The following is a 21,022-nucleotide window of genomic DNA, read 5'->3' as shown; positions in this document are numbered from 1 at the left end:
TTAAACTCTTAAAAATCGTTGCAAATAGCCTCACAAGTGTTCTAAATTGTCGGGAATACCCAATTTTTTTCGACGGTTTTAAACACTCATTTAATTTTATTAGTGATGATCCTCGGAAAAAATCATTTTGAGGAGCGACGGGAATGCCCGATTTTGTAGTAGTGTAACGATCAGGCAATGATCAGGTGTGTGCCTATCCATCCTTTTTAACAACTCCAAACCTGTTACTTACGGCTTTATGGGTGCCCAAAAAGGAGGCGTTATAAAAATTTCATTGCAGACGGTTGCTTGCTGAGTCAGTCTCATTTCCTACTCTATTTCTTCACTTGAAGTACACATTTTTTGGATTTGAATGCACATAATAAAGTCCATCTCATCCTAAACTGTAAATAATATATTAAACAGATTTGGATGATATATACATACTGTGCAAATCAACTAACTTCCAACTGTCCTAAAATAGAAGTTTTTGTAAGAGAAAAAAAAAAGTATATACTACTATATAGTTATCACCTTATGGAACATGATTTCATCATGGTAAGAAGAAAAAGAAGCATCTTAATATATATGCTTAGTAATAATCGCCAGAATGTGTTGCTCTCTTATTAAATTTTCACGAAACGTCCCACTATGTTATTGACCTTGCTCTATTCACCAAACGGCTAAAACAATGTCTATGGGGAATTACTTGGCCACCTTGATTTATAGTAACTTTTTCTTAGAATTAAACCCTTTCTTCCTCTTTTTAGCAACTATAACTATAATATCATTAACACAGGATCATCATCAAGTACTAGATCTTCTTTATAATCTTCACTCTAGTATTACAAATTTCATTCACGTTTAGTTAGGTCCAAGTTTGATCTACTCTTGGGTCATGGGAAACTGCTGTGTTAGAAACCAATTTCGACAGCCAAACCAAAACACCCTCATTTTTGAGCTTCCTTCAGGTCTGCATGCCTACACTACTACTACTTACATGCTTAATTATACAACTTCTTTAACTTCAAAATATTTATTTCCTAGTTTAATCTGTGATTAATTTTATTGTATAAGGGCTCAGCAAACCAAGAGTTTTTCAACCCAACATAAACCGGGAAATTAGATCCTTAAATGGAACTAATGTTAAGACTTGTCCAATTAGTCTAAGAGAAGGTACTTATGACACCTTGTTTCATATTCTGCTCTTGGCCATTACATAACAACTACATAACATTATTCTTCTTAATTTGATGATAAAATAGCAGCAAAGCATAATAAATTACATGAAAGCACTAGAGATGAAAAACACAGTCGACCAAAGAATAGTTCATTTGTTTCTTCAAACACAAACATTGGTAAGTGGGCTTTGTCTAGTATGAAACATTATTTGTTTATCTTTTTTTTTTTTTGGTTCCAACGTATTTTTTTGTGATCTTAAATAAAATGCAGCAAAGGGGACTGAACAATATAAAAGACCTGGGACTGGGAAGAGACCAAGTTCAATAGAAAAAGTGAAAAAGAAGAATAGTGATGATGTTGAGTTGAAAAAGGAACACGTGGGGTCTAATGTAGCACATCATGATAATATTAGCTACAAGGTCCCCTGTTTTCCCTATAGTATACTAAGGAAAGCAACACAAAATTTCAGTAAAAAGAATTTAATAGGTGAAGGAGGGTTTGGTGATGTTCATAAGGGGTACGTCACTTACTGCACCATGAACCATGCTAAACCAAATGAGGGTAAACCAGTCGCTGTAAAAAGGCTTATTCACCGGAGTTCACAAGGCCCCGAAGCATGGAAGGTGGCCTCTTTTTTCTTCACTATTAATCGTGACAAGATTAATTTGAAAATGTTATATTCACAAGTCAAATTTTGAAGGAAAAAAAATGATTTAAAATTTGGGTGACTGCAGACAGAAGTAGATATTTTGGGCATATTAAATCATCCACATGTAGTACAACTACTTGGGTGTTGCAATGAAGGTAACCATAGAATTTTGGTATACGAGTACATGACTAAAGGCAGTCTAGACACCTTTCTTCTCAGAGGTTAGTGCGCCATTTTCAATTTAAAGGTCCACTTTAGAAAGGAAAAAAAAATGGTATCTATTCTAGTCACCTTTCTCTCTAGTTTCTACTCATAGCTAGTTGGGTCTCCTTTCTTTCACATTGACAGAAAATCGGGAAGAGTTACACTGGCGCAGAAGAGTCCAAATAGCAATAGGTGCAGCCAGTGGCTTAGCCTATCTTCACACTCATGGGAAGCCTATAATTCATAGGGACATTAAAGCTTCCAATGTTCTTCTAGACTCTGTAAGTTCCCTCTTTCTGGTGGTTTTCATAGGAATAGAACATAGCAGTCAGTAAAAATTGTTTTATGGTTTTAAATTATGTGATTGCACTGAATATTTTGCCAACATTGGTAGCACTTCAATGCCAAGATTTCAGATTTCGGCCTTGCTAAATATGGACCCGAAGATGAAAATGATCACCTCAGCACAAAGGTTATTGGCAGCAGGGGCTACTTTGCTCCAGAGTACTTCTATAGAGGTAGGTATCAAAAATCAACCTTTCCCCCTCACCAGTTTTTGGAGAAATAAAAAAAAAATATATTTTTTAACGGTTACAGGGCACTTGACCATAAAGGCTGACGTATATAGCTTCGGAGTGGTACTTTTGGAGATTTTGTCTGGTTCATGTGCTGAGAAGAGATGTTCAAAGGGGATTCCAGAAGATCTAATTGAGAAAACAAAGTACCTCCTCTGCCGGAACACCAAGCCGGAACTGCATACAGTCATGGACAAGCAGCTTGGAAACATCCCCATGGAAGAAGCTCAAATATTCGCTGAGCTTGCCTACCAATGCCTCAGCCAAAACCCCGAAAGCAGACCAACCATGGGAGAAGTGGTAGCTGGTTTAGAGCAGTTGCAACACAGCAAAGTTGGAGCCAGTACTCTCCACAACTCCATGGTTGCGAGATTTTCTGCCTGGCCTCCTCCCTCTTCCAAAAGGTCCTCCAGATAATTTGGATGTGAACAATCAAGTTTGTTGATATGACTATCCTGGAAAGACCTGCACGTGCCTTTGGCGATAAACCTGATATCTAACATGTAACAATGATAATTTGTGTAATGCCAATGAGCACATGCTTTCTAAAACTTCAACCATCCACTTGAAAAGATTTCACTACGGTCCAATATGTTGTGATGTGTTCGTTCATACTATTACTATTATACAATGCGACACAACTTGTCATGAGTACTGCATGAAGGATAAATGTGTATACAACTCAATCAAAGAAAAAAAGTGTATAAATATAGTTGCGAATTTAGCTTGAATTATTCACACCAATATATTAAACAAGTGGATTGCCACGACTTTGGAGCTCCATATCATATGAAAAAAAGGCTGCCCAGTAACCTGTTCCAGCATACTTCAAAATTGTGTCGCATGAATGACATGCCTCGTACTCCATTCTAAGGGAACGAAATGGTAACAGAAGAAATTTACAAATCTGAGCGCCCTTTTTAATGCACTCGTGGAGATTGTTGGATGGATCGCAATGGAGATGCAATGGGTGGTGGATTTAGAGGAGAACGATGTTGTCGCATTGGAGACTTCCGAGGAGAAAAGGAAACTGGGTGCTGCTCTGGTTGGGGAAGAGAAGCTGAATTTCTTGGGCCTTCAAGTTGTTCAAGCGTTGATAATACATCTGCCATCTTAGGCCTAAGTTTAGCTTCATTAAGCAGGCACTGCATGGCAAGCGTGGCAGCTGTATATGCACCTTTCTGAGGATATTGGCCCTCTAATTTGGTGTCCATGATCCGAAACAACTTTCTTCTGTCACCCAAATATGGCTTTGCCCAGTCTACCAGATTCTGCTCAATACCTACTTTTGTTTTATCAACAGCACGTCGTCCAGATAGTAGTTCCAATAGTACAACCCCAAAACTATAAACATCACTCTTAGCTGTGAGACGACCTGTTCATTGGCAAATCCACAGGTAAGATGACCACCTTAAAATCACTTTTAATTTATAAATTGACAACAAAGTTAAAAAAAAAGCAATAAACAGAGTAAAAATACACTGTTATTCTCTTTAAACACTGTTATTCTCTGAATTGCACTTGCCATAAAAGGGTCGTTTTTTTTTTCCACAATAGCTCACCCAATAACAGATACTAAGAACTAATAATTGTGGATAGCAAGGTAAGACTACACAATAAATCAAATTGAAAGCACATAAACCTGTAGCAACATATTCTGGAGCAGCATAGCCATGAGTTCCCATAACCTGAGTAGACACATGAGTCCTGTCACCAGTCGGACCTGCCTTAGCCAAACCAAAATCGGAAAGCTTTGCATTGAAGTCCTGCATCACAATGTGTAACCGGTATATGTAACTTAGACAAGAATGCAAAACGTAATCATTATATAATCAACTGACAAATTTTACATTTTATTTTAACATACCGCATCTAATAAAATATTAGAAGCCTTAAAGTCTCGATATATGACTTGTGATTTGGCTTCATGAAGAAAACTAAGCCCTCTGGCAGCACCAATAGCTACTTTCATCCTTATTGCCCATGAAAGAGGTTGTGGCCCTCCTGTGAACCATTAAATAGGACTCAGCATTAGAAGAAAAGTTCATGAAGCCACACCAAGACATTTCTAAGTTCAAGTAGAGACGACAAAGTTTCAAAAGGCAATAGCTCTAGATATTGGAGAGGTGTAGAAACCCATTAAAATCATATTTTAGCCAGTGACATAAGCATGTGATTGGCTGTACATACAGCTCAACACTGTTTTTCCATCCCATGCAGACTATTTTAGCAAGACGAGTGCTACCAACACTATTTTTCAATCTCTTACAAACTGGCATGTGAATTCAGTAAAATTATAGTAATAAAAGAAACTGATAAATATAATTGCTAGATCTTCTCTTTTAAGAAATTAAAAAGCAGAAAAACTAACGTTCAGGAAGTACAAACAAGCTAAATGTAAGGGACAGATTTTGTTCTGCAAGACAACTTCAGAGCAGTGAGCACCACTTACTTCTAAATAGATGATTCTCTAGGCTTCCTTTTGGCATAAACTCATAGACCAAAAGCCGATTCTCACCCTCTACGCAGTATCCAATAAGCTTAACCAGATTTGGATGATGCAACTGACCGAGATAATTAACTTCAGTCTGAAATTGAAGGGCTTTCAGTGAATAACTAAGGCATAATATCGCAAATAAACTCACTTAATAAAATTAAGGAGAAGATACCTACCAACCACTCTTTGTGACCCTGAAAACCTTCAGGCTTTAGCTTCTTTACAGCAACCACTATCCCTGAACCAGGTTTTACAGCAGTATATGTGTGTTCGTCAATCCATCCCTTGAAAACAAAGCCAAAACCTCCTTCTCCAAGAAGACTGTCGGGACGGAAATTTCTTGTTGCATTTTTCAGCTCATTGAATGAAAAAGGATTCAGATTTGAAGATGATAATATTTCACCTTCAGTTCGTGGCGTAGGAAGACTTGAAGAGTTGCTCTTTTCGCTAAAAGAAGGAATGGTCAACGTGGAAGGAACCGAAGAACGACTAGTTCTGCTTGAATTCTTAGAAACTCCTGACCCTGACAATAGGAAAATGTTGGGTCAGAAAGAAGTAAATTTGCAGGAAAAATGGCACTGCTTCAAAGAACACTTAAAAGTCAAGTAATACAAATAAAAAAAACCACACCCCATTCAAAGTAACTATAATTGTCATATTTTCCACAAGACTTAATTATTTAATTTCGAAGTTATGGAGTAGATTTTGTTTTGTAAAAAAAGCTCCGTCATTGTTATCTTATTTATTTTGTGGTCACTTTCAACAGAGCTATATACAATGTATAAGGAGTATTTTAACAACAAAGAAAGTTCCATGCCGCCCTGGATGATGATAAAATGCTTAAAGGGTAACAATCTTTGACCCAGCAATCTGCCTAGTACCATAATATAATATGCATATCATGAGTTATCTCAAGGACCACACAATATCACTTTATAAACCTCCTAGTTCTCTGATAGTCTACAACCTAGACCTTATTATAAATCAATCCGCTTTAACACATGGGCACAGAACCTGTCTTGTGTCTGCTACTGTAAAAATCAAATTAAGACCAAGTTTCAAGAGGATCTAAAAGAAAAGCTGAATACTATACCCGAACAGTCACCATACTGAACTCAAAATCTAGTGCTACAAATATCACAATCTCTTCAAACAGAATGAGACTATGTTCAACTTGAAGCAATAAGTAGTTTTGGAAGATGGGAGACATGTTTATTCCCGCAATAGCAATTAGCAAGGCTTATTTCTAAAGCTCCGCCTTTCACATAACGAGGAATTGAGTGAAACAATTATAACAGACCCTTTTAGGAAAAAAAAAAAAAGGTCCCAACCATTTAATAAGTACTAAAAAAGACAAGTTTTTCAGGATGTAATAAAATACCCTTTGAAACTCTCATCTCAATAAATAGGAATATACATAATCTAACTATAAATGCAAAAATAATAAGAATAGTAAAAAATCTTACTGATCTTCAATGCTAATTCAAGGAAAATTGAGGTGAGAAACTACGCGTAAACCTACCATAACATACTACCGAGGTTCATAATATAACCCTGAGTAACGAAATTGGAAAACCCTAGAAAGTAAACCGATCTCAAAACGAGAAAGCAGGAGAAACCCCCGTTCCCACTAATTGAATCCAGTTTCGAAAGAAAAATAGTTGTCGCACCAAATTAATAAACCCATGAAAACCCACAACCAGCTCCTTGAACAAAAATGATCAATTATAAGCATTTATGGAGAGAGTAAAAACAGAGAGAGAGAGAGAGAGAGAGAGAGAGAGAGAGAGAGAGAGAATCAAACAGTTACCAGAAGTAACGTGGGAGCTCTGAGCTGTATCTACTTTTGCGGAAGAACCAAAACAATTACCCATCAGGAACTAGAAGAAAATCTTGCTCCAAAATCTTTTAATCTCCTCTGTTGCTCAGTAATTAGTAAGTCATTTCCAAGAGAATTACAGAACTGGAGCAAGAAAACTGAAACCTAGCCCAACAATATAAAATAAAATAAAATAAAAAATACTTAAGAAAACCCAAAACTATGTCTATAGTTTGCGTATTGAATTTGGTTTTGAAGATAGTCTCAAACTAACTGAAAAGAATTGATTTGAAGGATTTGGCCGCCGTGGAATGAAAGAAGCTGGAAGGAGAAGTAGCTAAGCTGAGCTGATGAGGAAACAGAGAAGGAAACACGTTAAGAGAAAAAGTCTTCTTAAGTCTCTCTCTCTCTCTCTCTCTCTCTCTCTCTCTCTCTCTCTCTCTCTTATTTTGGGCGTATACGACAAAACGCGTGGCTATATATATCTCATCACAGTGACGGATGCACCACCCTTTGTGCTTAGGTACATATTGTCCTAAATACCCTTGTCAATGTCACATGATAAATATTCATTTTTTTTACCTTAATTTTCCACCAAAAAATATCTAATATATTCAGTATTCACACCTCCTAGATCAACCCGAGACAGAAGAACAGGACTATCATTATCTGGTTTGACTTTTTTATAGCTAAATAATTAGTTTTTATAGCAATGAGCCTTTCTTTTATAGAAATACTCACTAACTAATAGAATCGCAGTAGCTAATTTAATTTTTTTTCATTATTTTAATAAATAATTATTTAAAAATATAAGGCTAATTTGTAATTTTTCTCCTCGAACTTTGTCATGTACTAAATTATCTCCTGGACTTTTTTGACCGTTAAAATTTCCCCTTAACTATTAAGATTGATAGATTTAAGGACTTTTATCTAATTTTAGTAAAAAAATTCTAACATAGATAAAAGTGCACGGGGCATGATTTAGTACATATCAAACTTTGAGGGGAGTGATTTGGTAGATATCAAAGTCTGGGCAGGATGGTTTAGTACATAAACAATCACTGAAACAGTAAAAGTGAATGAAATTAGACAAAAGTCCTTAAATTTAACAATCTCAATAGTTCAAGAAGTATTTTTAACGGTCAAAAAAGTTCAGGGGGCATAATTTGGTATATGTCAAAGTTCGGAGAAAAAAATTGCTAATTAGCCAAAATAAAATTCTAATACATAAGTAAAATTATAAATATATTATTTTATTTTATATTATTATTGATAATTTTATTTATTAAAAATTAAATGCAAAATTTTATTAATTATTTTTGCCCCTGATTTTGTCCAAAATACGTGGACCAATGCGGTCACGACACGTAGATCTGAGGAGTATGGCTTTGGTATAATTTGACTAAGTCTTTTTAAACCTGGAGGATCGGCTAAAGAGATACCTCCCGGAGAAGGCATGAGGGAACCACGCACTCTCGGAGGGCGAAGCTATAGCAAAGCACTTCTGGGCGATATCAGACACCATCTGAACAGTCATCTCGCATTTAATGTCGCATGGGAGAAGGCGTATTGGTACTGCCATAAATATTAAAGTCTGACGGCGTAACCCCCCTTCTGCAGCTATTACGCTATGATTAATAAGCCTAGTGACGGCTACTTTATGAGGGATCACATCAGTTAAGAAGGGATAAAGGAGTATATCTATCTAACCCCTAAAGGACCGAGGGTGCAGACCATGCATTTCCTATTTTGCATGGGCTAGGAATGCATGCCCCTACTGAAGTTACACAGAAATACATATGGGACAATTCTAGGAATTACCCCAGAAAAAATACTATAAATACCCCCCAAACACATTAAGGTAAGGGTCGAGAATTTTGGGTTTCAGAAGAACCAAAGAAAAAAGTCACCAAGAACATTCTCTGTAATAAATACTCTCATAAATACTAAAGACTCGTGGACTAAGGCTTATTAATGCCCCAACCACGTAAAAATCTCATGCATTAAACTTCTTACAGCTTTCTTATATATTATTATATTGGTTGTCGAAAACCTCGGTCAATATTTTGGTGCTTTCATTGAGAGTTGAAGGAAGCGTCTGCAAATAGACAGCAATATTGTGAGCTAAAACAACAATGGTGGAGACTCGCAACACGCGTCAACCCCGTCCTCCTCAAGACGCCCAAGATCCTAACGATGAGGAGGTGGCCTCAAGAGTTAACGTGGGCTCTGAGGAAGGAGAAGGAACCCACGACGACGGATACGAAGGAAACTTCGACGAGTACGACGCCTATGACGAAGGTAGTTACACAAAACTAGTGCTCTTGAGACAAAAGGCTGCTGATCGCGAAGGTGAAATCACAGCCCAAAAAGAACAAAACAAAAAGATGCAAGAGGTGATGCTTGCCATGCAGAAAGCCATGGAGGCGGCAGGAATCCACGTGCATCATAAAGCCATCCCTGCCGGACTTGGAGAAACGCCAGAAGAGTCCTCACCAAGTGCCCAAAAGCAGAAGTCTAGGGAACCTAGCCCTGTAACCAGCAGAAAAACCCTACTTCCACTCTTGAGAAAAAGAAAAAGGTGCAGGATCCGCGAAAGGTCCGCTCAGATTTCTCGAAAGGGAAAGGTCCGCAGAGGGGTAAACTCCAAAAAGGGAGTCTTGGCCCTCAGGATCGAGAGGACTGAAAGAGCGTTTTTGTGCACCAGGAACCCAGAGGGAGAGGAAGAAGGGGCCAAAAATACCCTCCCATCGATCTGAGACATCAGATTAACAGAAAACACAATGACCTCCGAGATCACCTAGACCAGAAGAAACACGCGCCCGCGGTCTCCACGGGAACGCTAAATGAAGGAATCATGGCTGAGCTTGCCATACTACGTAAAGACATTGCTCGGGTCTCCCGGAGATAAAAAGGTGACGACTCCAACTCTGACTGCGAGGATCGGGAGCCATGCGCCAGGCACATCCTGGAGGCGGAGCTCCCCAAAAATTTTAAGATACCCGAAATGGCACCTTATACCGAGAACTCGGACCCTAGCGATCACCTGTCACGGTTCAACCAAGTAATGACGGTCATGAGAGTCAGCAATGACGCCAAATGTCTATGCTTCCCGCTAACATTAAGCGGGTCCGCAGAGGAATGGTTCAAGAAGTTGGTGTAGGAAATTATTTTACCAGGATCTTAGATCTACTCACAAGTATGTTGATTAACACCCTAAATATGAACTTTCTAAAACGATGAAATAAACACATACAAAGCTTAGTAAACCTAACATTGGGTGCAGCGGAATAATATGACTCCTTCCGTTCAGATATCTAGCCCTTGATTCCTTTCTGTAGCAGAGCATTATCAATATCTGAACCTGGATCTCTTTCTCTGATTCTTTAGTGTTGAAACTCCTTCTTGTTGAAAGTCTTTCTTCACGATCTTCCTCACTATGATTGAGGTATCACTTGCTGTGTGTGGGCACTACTCTAATCACTAAGTATTTCGAAATTGAAGAGGGAAGAAAGAGAAGAAGGTGGCGGCTAGGTATAGAGAGAGAAGGCTCAGGTTTTTCTCTGAAGGAAAAGTGTGAAAGTTAAGTGTAAATTTCCTGAAGCATTCACTATCTATTTATAGCATTCCACTAGGGTTAGGTTTGAATTATTTGGCATTAAAATAATGAAAATATCAGAGGTAAAATCCTACAAAAGTGGTCGGCCCTATACATGTGGATTTGGGCCTCACTTTTTGCAATTTTGCAGTTTTATCTTTTCTGCATCTGATTTTCTCAAAAACGCCAATTTTCTAATTCAACCATTTAAATGCCAATTCTAACTATTTAATAACTATAAATAATTATTAAATAATATTGTCATTTATCATATTTATTAATTGAACCATACAAAGTATCATAATTAACAAATATGCCCCTAAAACTCTTTCTTTACAATTTCGCCCTTACTTAGTGAAAAATTCACAAATAGACATAGTCTAATTTGAGAATTATAATTGGTTAATCAAAACCAATTATATGAGTCTTACAAGCAATATTATCTCAACTAGTGGGGGGACCATGGGTCTATATAACCGAGCTTCCAATAAGCAGATCAAGAATTTACAACCTAAATTCACTGACTTTTAATTCTTCGTTGAATCCACGCATAGAACTTAGAATTGCACACTCAGTATATAGAATGCTCTATATGTTCCACCATATAGACACATCATTAGTTATCCATTGTTATAATCCTAATTTTATCAATGATCCTCTATATGAATGATCTACACTGTAAAGGGATTAGATTACCGTTACACCCTACAATGTATTTAATCCTTAAAACACTTAACCCCGTATAAATGATATTTCAACTTATGTGAAATGAGTACTCCACCATTTATTTTCGTTTGGTCAAGCTCGAAGGAGATCATCCTTTACTTACTATTTTCCAGATAGAAGCTATAGATTCCATGTTTATGTTAGTGCTCCCGCTCAATTGCACTACCGTGTTCCCAAAATGTACGTATCACCCTGACCTAAAAGTAGGCTTAACTAACAAATCAAAGAACACGAATAGCCTCCTGAGATTGAGCCTAATCATAACAGGATTAAGATCATTTGATCTAGAATCAACTAGGCGATATTGACTTGAATAGATATTACGGTAAGTTTAATAAATCTAAGTCAAAGTTCAATATCGGTCCCTTCCGATGCATACTCCATGCATCCAACCTGAGCTTTACTTTAACCAATGCTATGGAAAGAACATATCATTTCTCCAAATGCAAGTAAACTCTGTTGTAGATTATCATATCAGTAAAACCCTGTGTCTGATAAATCTAGGAAACTTTATTCACATAGTCATGTTTACTTTCCAATGTGTTGACAACACAATAAACAGGATCAATTATGTGAAAAGGGTTTTAGATGAATTCATACATTATGTACATATAATCATGAAATAAATCATGTGAACCATGCAACATTAAATGTTATTTCTGATCTATATTAATAAGTAAATCTGATTATATTGAAATGAGTTTTATTTAGGGCATAAAACCCAACAAACTCCCACTTGCACTAATATAAAACAAAAAGTGCATTTCAAATAATCTCAATACCTTGATATACAAATCAAGTGTAGTAGTAGTAAACTCCTCGTAATAGGATCTGAAAGGTTGAATTAAACACAACCTTTTCTCCACCACTACTCTTCCTTAATCACAAAATTATTGATAATGTGAAATTCCTCTCTATATGTCTACTCTTTTTGGGTTACCGGATTCTATACTTTTGGCAACTACTTTTGGTTAATAAGGAAATAACACTAGTAGTTTAGGCAATTTGGAATGGTGCCAAAAATGTATAAAACTTTCCTTAGACTGAATAAGTACCTTTCCTGCAACTTTAACATTCAGTCCCTTCCTGGTAGACCTAGAGACTTCAGATAGGTTTTTACACTTCTCCAAAATCACTATTCCACCCCCAGAGTAATCACCATCTTATCAGAAATATTTTCTAGCACAAAGGCAAATCTCGAAATCTGATGTGGTGTAGTCTAAGAGTTTTAAATACACCCTTATTGACTAACATATAGTTCATCTTCTTAATCTTAAGATTTACTTGATTGTCTTCCAATGTTCTTCTCCTGGATTAATTTGATACCTACTCATTACTCCCACTCAACAGCAGGTGTCTGGTCTAAGGCATACTAAAGCATATCTGAGACCTTTCACTGTTGATATAAGAAATTTTTTCATGGCTTTATCTTTTCTGGAATAGTTGAGACTTTTCTTTAGATAAATAAAATCTATGCCTAGAAGTCGAGAAGCTTCTATAGATTGCCATTAGAAAGAAAATGCTTCAGCATCTTACTAAAGTAAGTTGCTTGCATTAGAGTAAGTAATTACCAGGTATACCATAAGCCATAGGTTTAGATAAACTCAAACCTATAATACTAGGAACAGGAAGTCTTGTTAAGTCCATTGAATAGACTTATACACAAAATTTCCTTTTATGTCCTTGTAATAGAAAGTTTAGGTTACTCCATGTGAATGGATTAAACCATAGTTCTATTGGCTTTTCTTCTTAGTTTCTTATCTTGACAATTCATTACTTGTTTAAAATCACAATGGATTTTAATCACTAGTGTCTTCCAAGTCATAAGAAGGTGAGTTCCTAGAAACTCTCCCACTACAACAAGGTACCGTGAATTATGTCTAAGAAAACTAAATGGTATTAACCTCTTTGGTTGTGACAAGACAACAAAGGCAGTGGGATCATCATATGTCAAAGATGACAGAACACTTTTGGAATCAAGAAAAAAGATCTCCTTTATTTTCAGACTTAGTCATTTTCTTAGAAAAGTAGTATTTGTTTAAACAAACACTTTCTTATCTATTGACTATGGGATGGTCCACCCCTAATCACTTAGAATAGCTAACAAACCATGGTTAACAGTTCTAGCTTTTCTTAAGATTTTGATTAGGTCATCCATGAATCTAGTAATGACTTACTTTAAGTATACAACCATTACATCATTCTGAAATTGTAATACCATAGAAGGTCTTAGGCAACAACTAGTAACTAATCATCAATATGCAAATCGAAATTTCTGGGGAGGTAAGTTTGGATATAATTCAAAAAATAATTTAATGATCTTTGAACTGCATATCTACTAACTATTTCTCCACCCCTATCAGTTCGCAAGATCTTTAACCACTTACCTTAATGGTTTTAACCATTGCTAGAAATTTATGAAAATTTTCAAACATTTCAAATTTCTTTGCATAAGGTACAATCTAGAGTGATCGTTTTAAGAATACAACGAAAAACTCATATCCACCCCTGAATGTACATCCATCTTCGAATGAGATGAACAACTTTCAGTGGATATAGACATATTAACTCTTTACAGAGATTGATCTTGTCAAAACCACTATGAACAAGATACAAATGCCATAGATTAAAAAAAATGTGGTTGTGTCTTTTTGATGACTTAGGTTTAGTTACATCAAAGAGTCTTTAGAATAGTGCAAGTGGATCCTGGTCACAGAATACTAAACTCATATTCCATACAGTTTGAATCCATTAATAGAAGATGGATATTAAACACTTGTGAAAGTGTAACTGTATTGTATTCTGGAATTAGAAATATAAGAATATTTCTGTTTGGAATCTAAAATTAAAGTCAAAGACTTAAATTTATACCAAATATAATGAGTAATTCTTTATTGGACCACCACTACTAATATAACTCTAAGTCATATTTGCCCATACAAGTAGGAGATTTCTAAGATTGAGGATTTATATCAATTGGGAATAGAATTTCGGGTTATAATCATATGTCATTTAATTTCTTAAGAGAAAATAGAACGACATAAAATGATTTATAGACCATTCATCCAATAATATGTTATTGAGCTAATTCGAAATGAATAAGCTAAGAGGAATTAGGATAATTTTGTTGTTTAAATAAGAATCCAACGATGCTCAGTTTAGCGAGAGTCAAAGTAATCTTATTTATACAATCTTCTTGTTTCATATTGTAAAAATACTAGTCTAAGGTGTCATCAATTGATGAACAACTAGATGTTGCATATACAGTATTTATCTTTCGAGATCTAACATAATTATGTATGTCTAATGGTGAAAATCCATTAGGGATTTATCTCATTAGATAAACAAAATAAGTTAGACCAACAATGAAGATTTGAAATTAAACTACAATTTAATAACAGAAAATAACATGGTTCAATATAAATTCATACACAATTTAGAAATTATTAAACATATAGCAAGTAGGAATGACAAGTGAAAATACTAAAACATACAATCCTAAATAATTTCCAAGGTTTTCAACAAACTAATACAGTGTCCCGGTAGGCGAGAGTCAAAGTATCATTCATTGAATAGAGTTGTCAGCTCATCTAAAATAGAAACCATTCTAGCAACCTTTTATTCGATCAAAATAAGAATCCAACGTTGTCCCGGTAGGCGAGAGTCAAGGTTATTCTTATTTTATGAGCTTCCACCATTGTTTCATGTTTTATAAGTTTATCTCTAAGTAGTCACCGTAGGGGAGAGTCTAATAGAGACGAAAACTTACAAAACACTTATCAAATGAGATCTTACAGTGTTAAATGCGTTCAACGAATAACCATCCATAGGGGGACGAAGTCTAGTGTCTCGAGGTTATATTGAAAACATTTAACTATTGTAAGACCAACAATGGAGATCGAATATCCTAATAATAAAGCTCATTATTTAAAAAGAGTTGTATTTTCATTGATACTTATTTTAATCTATTTATTTTAAATATATATTTATTAAATTAAAATTTCCAATTTAGAATGAAAAATTCTAAATATTAATTTTAATTTAATATTATAAATTTTACTTAGATGGATATGAAAATAACATGAATTATTTCCATCTTAGTAATAATTTCCAATAAATATTTAGAAAAATATTCAATTTAAGTTGTTTTAAAATTAATTTAAATTAATTTACAAATCAAAATTTAATTTTCTATTAATATATATTGCATTTCGAAAAATTGAAGTATTTAATAATACAATTTTCGAAATTGCTTGTTAAAATAAAATAAAAATAAATCCTGGAAAAATTATTCTAATTTAATGTTGGCCCAAAATTAATTAATAAATTAATTTACAACAAAAAATATAATTTTCCTATTTAATTAAATATATAAGAAAAATTTCAAATATTTAAGTATGATGATGAAAATCAACTTAAATATTAATTTTCTATTTAATTAAATACACTAGAAAAATACTTCAAGCAAAAATATCACCTATCTAGATTTCCCTTTGACTAATTAATTCAATTTCTAATAATATACTTTAATTCATTTATTTTAAATTAATCAATAAATGAAAAATCATTGATTTAAGTTGGTCCAAGAATTAATTAAAATAAATAATTAATTTACAACTTAATCTATTTTTCAAGATAAATTCAAAATCATCTTGCATTATGAAATGCAATTTCGAAAATTGAATAAAGAAAAAATATATTTTGAAAATTATTTAAATTTAGTTGAAAAAATAAATTTCAACTAAAAATAATTTTCTATTTAATTAAGTGTCATGAAAAAGAAATATTTAAGTATCATGATGAAAATCAAATTAGATATTTAGTTTTCAATTTAATTAAATGTATTAAATTAAAGAAATTAATAATTAAGTGTAGAGAAAGCTTAATTATTAATCTCTAGTTTAATACTAGGAAAAAATATACTTAAAATAAATTGTACCAAAATTAATTATTTAAATAATTAATTTCACAATGTATAATATTTTTCTATTTAATATTAGAAATAATAAGTAGTCTAGAAATAACTATCTAGAAAATATCTTATTTGACTAAGTATCTTTTCCTCAAAATTTGAAAAAAAAATATCTTGTTTAAGTTGTTTTAGAAGAATCTTAAAAATCAACTTAAATATCTTTCAAATTAGATTTAATTAAATTTAAAATTAAGTTATAACCACTTAATTTGAAAATATTCCATTTTAAGTTAATATTTGAAAAAATATCAACTTAAAAAATATCTAAAGAATCTTGATAACCGATTCCTAAAATTCCTCAACTTAATTTTGAAATTTTAAATCCAAAAGATATTCAAATTTAAGTTGATTAGTTAGAGATAACTAAATATCAACTTATATATGAATATTTTAATGAAAAATTTAAATTAAGCTTCAGAAAGAATCTAGATGGTTATAATTCTATATTTAATTAAATACAAGAAAATACATATAGTTTAGCTTAGAATAAAAATTCTTTAAACTATGGTTTTCTTAAATTAATTTCAAAATAAATGAAATTAATTATGTTGCTAATCAATTTTATTAGGTTAAACTAATTTAATTAACCTAGTACAGTTATTCAAATCAGGCAAATGGGCCTTCACAATTGGGGTGGTTCATGTGAGGGGGTGCTGGGTTCAGTATGTCGTACCCACTTCTATGGCTCCCAACTCTCACACAAGGCCCAAAAGAGAAGAATTTAACCTTAAAATGAACAACTTTTATTAATTGAATAGGCCCAAAACTAAATGGGCCTAAATAAAATCTATCAAGAACTATGATATTTTATTTAGCAACAACAACCTATATGCATCTATAATAAAATTAAACATATAGGTGATAACTCTAAAAAAATAGAGTTATTTTTCACATTTTTTTTTAACTAAAATTGGTTTAGTTCTTAAGTTTTTAATTAATTTAGTAAGTTTTTAATTATTTTTGAATGTATTAGCTTTATTGTAATTTTATATGTTTTTGTGTGTTTTTATAATTATTTTATTATAATATGTTATGTGGTATTTATTTTTAATTTTATTTTAGTTTCTAATTAATTTTATGTATTTTTAGGTGTGTTTAGAAGAAAAAGATTGGGATTAAATTGAAGAAATATTGAAGAAATGGAGCTAAAAGTGCAATTTTGAAAAAGAAATCTCATCAGCCTTATGCAAGGCCCACTTGCGGTCAAAGTCAGTTTCCCATCGCAGCCGTCCACGTCCTGATCCGAAGGTCCAGAAGCGTGCGTGTAGCACACCCCAGGCAGCAGCAAGTGGGTGCAGCAGAAGCTCCTTTCACTCCCAGCCGCGTGGTCCCCACCTCGTCAGAGTACACCCAACCAGTGCACGCCACCTCACGCACGTCAGCTCCAGCCCACGAACCAGCGCCTGCCAAGTGTCCCTGCAGAAGAAAAAAAAGAGAAAAAAAAGTAGGCTGTTAATTGTTTGTCTACACCCGAAAATTACACTCACAAACACCAAAAATCCATATTTTCTCTCACATATTACACATAAATACTCTATTTACTCTTCCCAATTTATTTCACCTAAATAAACATTTCCATTTTATTTTTACCCTATCTTTTCACTATTTTTCCATCCAAACAAAAATTTATTTTTTTCCAATACTCTTACACATACTCTATTTATCCCTTCTCTTCCCAACACTAATTAAATTAATCATTCTATTTATTTTATTTTGATTAATTTAATCCTCAAATTTTGCTTATAAATATAGTATTGAAAGACCATTTCAAAATACATCTCTTCACCCTCCCTAAACACCTCTTCAACCCTAAACACTTCTCCATTCCACACCATTTCACTCCACACTTTTCATACTTCTACCATTACCTTCTTATCATTTTTCTACCATTTTTACATTTTGAAGAGCATGTCAAGTATGTTTATCTTTTGTAATTTTTATCTAGTTATGAGCTTATAATCTTTTTTCAAGATTATTAAGATGATAATGAAGCAAAACGTAACTAGATAGTGTTTATGTTTGTATGTTGATTTTCCATTTGTGCTATAAAGTTCATGGATTTTTCTATCAAAAATATGTCTTTTTCAACTTCAATATTATGTATTTTTGATTGTTAAAGCATATTTCCACTTAGTTCTTCATTATGCAAAAATATAATACTCTTTGATTAAATGTCTTTCATTAAATTGTTTACATCTAATTCTTAGAATATAAGTGTTATATTTTGCCTAAACATAGTTTCTTTGATTTTGTGTAGTTTCATTAAATTGTAACACATTTAATGCTTAGAAATTATACCTTTTATAAGTGAAGAAAAATCTTACATTTTTGAAAATAACTTGTACTTAAAAGAAAAATATATTTTGGAAAATATAGTGTGATTTATTTCAACTATATATATATATGAACTTGGAAATCAATATACTTATAAATACTATTGAACTTGCATTTTGTGGATTCTAATATCTTAATAATCTTATTTTACACATCTTATTAGAAAATTATTTTCATACTCACTCATCTTTAATCTTAAGTATTTTAGTTACTTGTCTTTTATTTTATTTTGCAAAACCAAAATCCTATCAAATATTTGGAGCTAGGTTAGAATATTCTTGTTTTATTTGAAATAGTTTCTTTTGATGTTAGTCAACTCCCATGGGTTCGACCTTGCACTTACATGAACACTATATTTCGAAACGATTCGTGCAGTTGCGAGTATAAATATTAAAACACTCACTTTTGAGGACAACAATAGGCTCACACAGGCACACAATTTGGATGGATCCTATCATGTTGCTAGGTCATACACAGATGAAAGAAGATTGTGAAAATATATCTGTTACAAATTATTTACTTGACCAAGGGAGCCATGAGTTAAAATCAGATCATTGGATCTGTCAACAAGTTAACCATGGCTATTTGAAATCAATCAATAGTAGGTTTTAAAAACTTACAAACAAGCTAAAACACATACTCCTGCAACAAGGTTAGCTGGCTAGTTGGATCTAGGATTTATTTAATTTTAAATAAATAATTTCGAAAAATTAATTAAATAAAAAAAATTTATTTTCGAAAAATAATAAAATAAAATAAAAATTTAAATATTTTTCGAAATTAATATAATAATATTTAAAATTAAACCTACAATTTTGAAAAATTAGGTTTCAACCAACCTAAATATCATTTCAAAATTTGCTAACTACTTTTAAAAAATTTAATGTTATTTTATAAATAAAAATTAAATAAAAATTAAAAAAGATAAATAAATATCTTTTTCAGATTTTATAATTTAATTTAAATAAATAAAATAACAAAATTTAAAAGTTAGCAAAATATCTTACATCTATTTAAAATTACATGATTATAGTTATCTTATTTTAAATTTAAATAAGGTCAAATTATTTTTAAAAAAATTAATTTAAAAAATTAATATCTGACCTTAAATTTAAAAATAAGATAAGATAATTAAGCAAAAAAGATAGACATTTACTATTTTCAATTCAAATTACACTAATATCATGCATTAAATTAAAAGAAAAATAATTAATTTAATTATGATAATTAGAATTGAATTTAGGAATAGTAAATGTATAAATACAGAACTACACAAAAAATCAGAAGTTAAATCCATGAAATAGCATGAAAAAACGAAGAAAAACGAAAAAAAAAAATGAGAGTTGTACGGACGGTATGCTGTGCATACACGTCCGCACGCGCTAGTGGGTTGCTTGGGCGAGGAGACACGGCGCAGGGAGGAATTTGCATGATTTCCGCGCGCGTGTCTCTCTTGCTTAATCCCGAAATTTTTTCGAAACTTCAAAAAATCATAACTAATTCAAATTAAATCGAAATTGAGTTCTGTAAAAAGGTAACTTGCTTAATTTTTTCCATACTATCCAATAAAAATAATTCCAGAAACAGATATTCAATTATTTTTTACGAAAATTCACAAACATCAATCAATCATCATATAACACTTAATACAACATGATACCATCCAAAACATCAAACAATCGTTTTAAAGTCCAAATTTCTTGCAAGCAAATCAATTACCATGGCTCTGAGGCCAGTTGTAGGAAATTATTTTACCAGGATCTTAGATCTACTCACAAGTATGTTGATTAACACCCTAAATATGAACTTTCTAAAACGATGAAATAAACACATATAAAGTTTAGTAAACCTTACATTGGGTGCAGCGAAATAATATGAATCGTTCCGTTCAGATATCTAGCCCTTGATTCCTTTCTGTAGCAGAGCATTATCAATATCTGAACCTGGATCTCTTTCTCTGATTCTTTAGTGCTGAAACTCCTTCTTGCTGAAAGTCTTTCTTCACGATCTTCCTCACTATGATTGAGGTATCACTTGCTGTGTGTGGGCACTAATCTAATCACTAAGTATTTCGAAATTGAAGAGGGAAGAAAGAGAAGAAGGTGGCGGCTAGGTATAGAGAGAGAAGACTCAGGTTTTTCTCTGAAGGAAAAGTGTGAAAGTTAAGTGTAAATTTCCTGAAGCCTTCCCTATCTATTTATAGCATTCCACTAGGGTTAGGTTTGAATTATTTGGCATTAAAATAATGAAAATATCAGAGGTAAAACCCTATAAAAGTGGCCGGCCCTATACATGTGGATTTGGGCCTCACTTTTTGCAATTTTGGAGTTTTATCTTTTCTGCATCTGATTTTCTCAAAAACGCCAATTTTCTAATTCAACCATTTAAATGCCAATTCTAACTATTTAATAACTATAAATAATTATTAAATAATATTGTCATTTATCATATTTATTAATTGAACCATACAAAGTATCATAATTAACA

The 21,022-nt window shown here is 33.0% G+C and overlaps 3 protein-coding genes across 4 annotated transcripts; 2 read left to right on the top strand and 1 right to left on the bottom strand.

The window, feature by feature from the left end:
* The first annotated feature begins 877 nt into the window (after positions 1 to 877).
* LOC115699883 (probable serine/threonine-protein kinase PBL3) lies at positions 878 to 2,349 on the top strand. The gene is made up of 6 exons (XM_061103114.1): positions 878 to 950; positions 1,057 to 1,155; positions 1,245 to 1,337; positions 1,432 to 1,784; positions 1,896 to 2,031; positions 2,159 to 2,349. The coding sequence occupies exons 1-6, from the start codon at positions 878 to 880 to the stop codon at positions 2,347 to 2,349; spliced, it is 945 nt and encodes a 314-aa protein (XP_060959097.1).
* Positions 2,136 to 4,426, top strand: LOC133030135 (probable serine/threonine-protein kinase PBL3). The gene has a single exon (XM_061102356.1). The coding sequence runs from the start codon at positions 2,416 to 2,418 to the stop codon at positions 3,004 to 3,006; it is 591 nt and encodes a 196-aa protein (XP_060958339.1). The 5' UTR covers positions 2,136 to 2,415; the 3' UTR covers positions 3,007 to 4,426.
* Positions 3,132 to 7,485, bottom strand: LOC115699098 (probable serine/threonine-protein kinase PBL3). Of its 2 annotated transcripts, XM_030626335.2 has the most exons (7): positions 7,180 to 7,355; positions 6,897 to 7,070; positions 5,263 to 5,609; positions 5,042 to 5,177; positions 4,457 to 4,593; positions 4,232 to 4,355; positions 3,132 to 3,964 (listed from the first exon to the last, which is right to left on the bottom strand). In XM_030626335.2, exons 2-7 carry the CDS (start codon positions 6,958 to 6,960, stop codon positions 3,510 to 3,512), a joined length of 1,263 nt encoding a protein of 420 aa, XP_030482195.1. In that variant the 5' UTR covers positions 6,961 to 7,070; positions 7,180 to 7,355; the 3' UTR covers positions 3,132 to 3,509. The 2 variants fall into 2 exon arrangements, with proteins under 2 accessions (XP_030482195.1, XP_030482194.1); XM_030626334.2 differs by having other exon boundaries at positions 6,897 to 7,485.
* Between the last annotated feature and the right edge of the window lie 13,537 nt (positions 7,486 to 21,022).

The sequence above is a fragment of the Cannabis sativa genome, chromosome 8 (assembly GCF_029168945.1).
Source record: "Cannabis sativa cultivar Pink pepper isolate KNU-18-1 chromosome 8, ASM2916894v1, whole genome shotgun sequence".
Lineage (NCBI taxonomy): Eukaryota > Viridiplantae > Streptophyta > Magnoliopsida > Rosales > Cannabaceae > Cannabis > Cannabis sativa.
Note: the sequence above shows the minus strand (reverse complement) of the source record. Positions and strands in the feature narration are given on the sequence as shown.

Bases quoted from the DNA above. Each gene is read 5' to 3' on its own strand.
- LOC133030135 (XM_061102356.1), top strand. From the start codon at position 2,416: ATGCCAAGATTTCAGATTTCGGCCTTGCTAAATATGGACCCGAAGATG.
- LOC115699098 (XM_030626334.2), bottom strand. From the start codon at position 6,960: ATGGGTAATTGTTTTGGTTCTTCCGCAAAAGTAGATACAGCTCAGAGC. The intron at 4,356-4,456 runs GTATGTTAAAAT...ATTGTGATGCAG, and splicing joins CTAATATTTTATTAGATGCG to GACTTCAATGCAAAGCTTTC. The intron at 3,965-4,231 runs GTTTATGTGCTT...GCCAATGAACAG, and splicing joins TCCAGAATATGTTGCTACAG to GTCGTCTCACAGCTAAGAGT.
- LOC115699883 (XM_061103114.1), top strand. From the start codon at position 878: ATGGGAAACTGCTGTGTTAGAAACCAATTTCGACAGCCAAACCAAAAC. The intron at 1,785-1,895 runs GTGGCCTCTTTT...GGGTGACTGCAG, and splicing joins AAGGCCCCGAAGCATGGAAG to ACAGAAGTAGATATTTTGGG. The intron at 2,032-2,158 runs GTTAGTGCGCCA...TCACATTGACAG, and splicing joins AGACACCTTTCTTCTCAGAG to AAAATCGGGAAGAGTTACAC.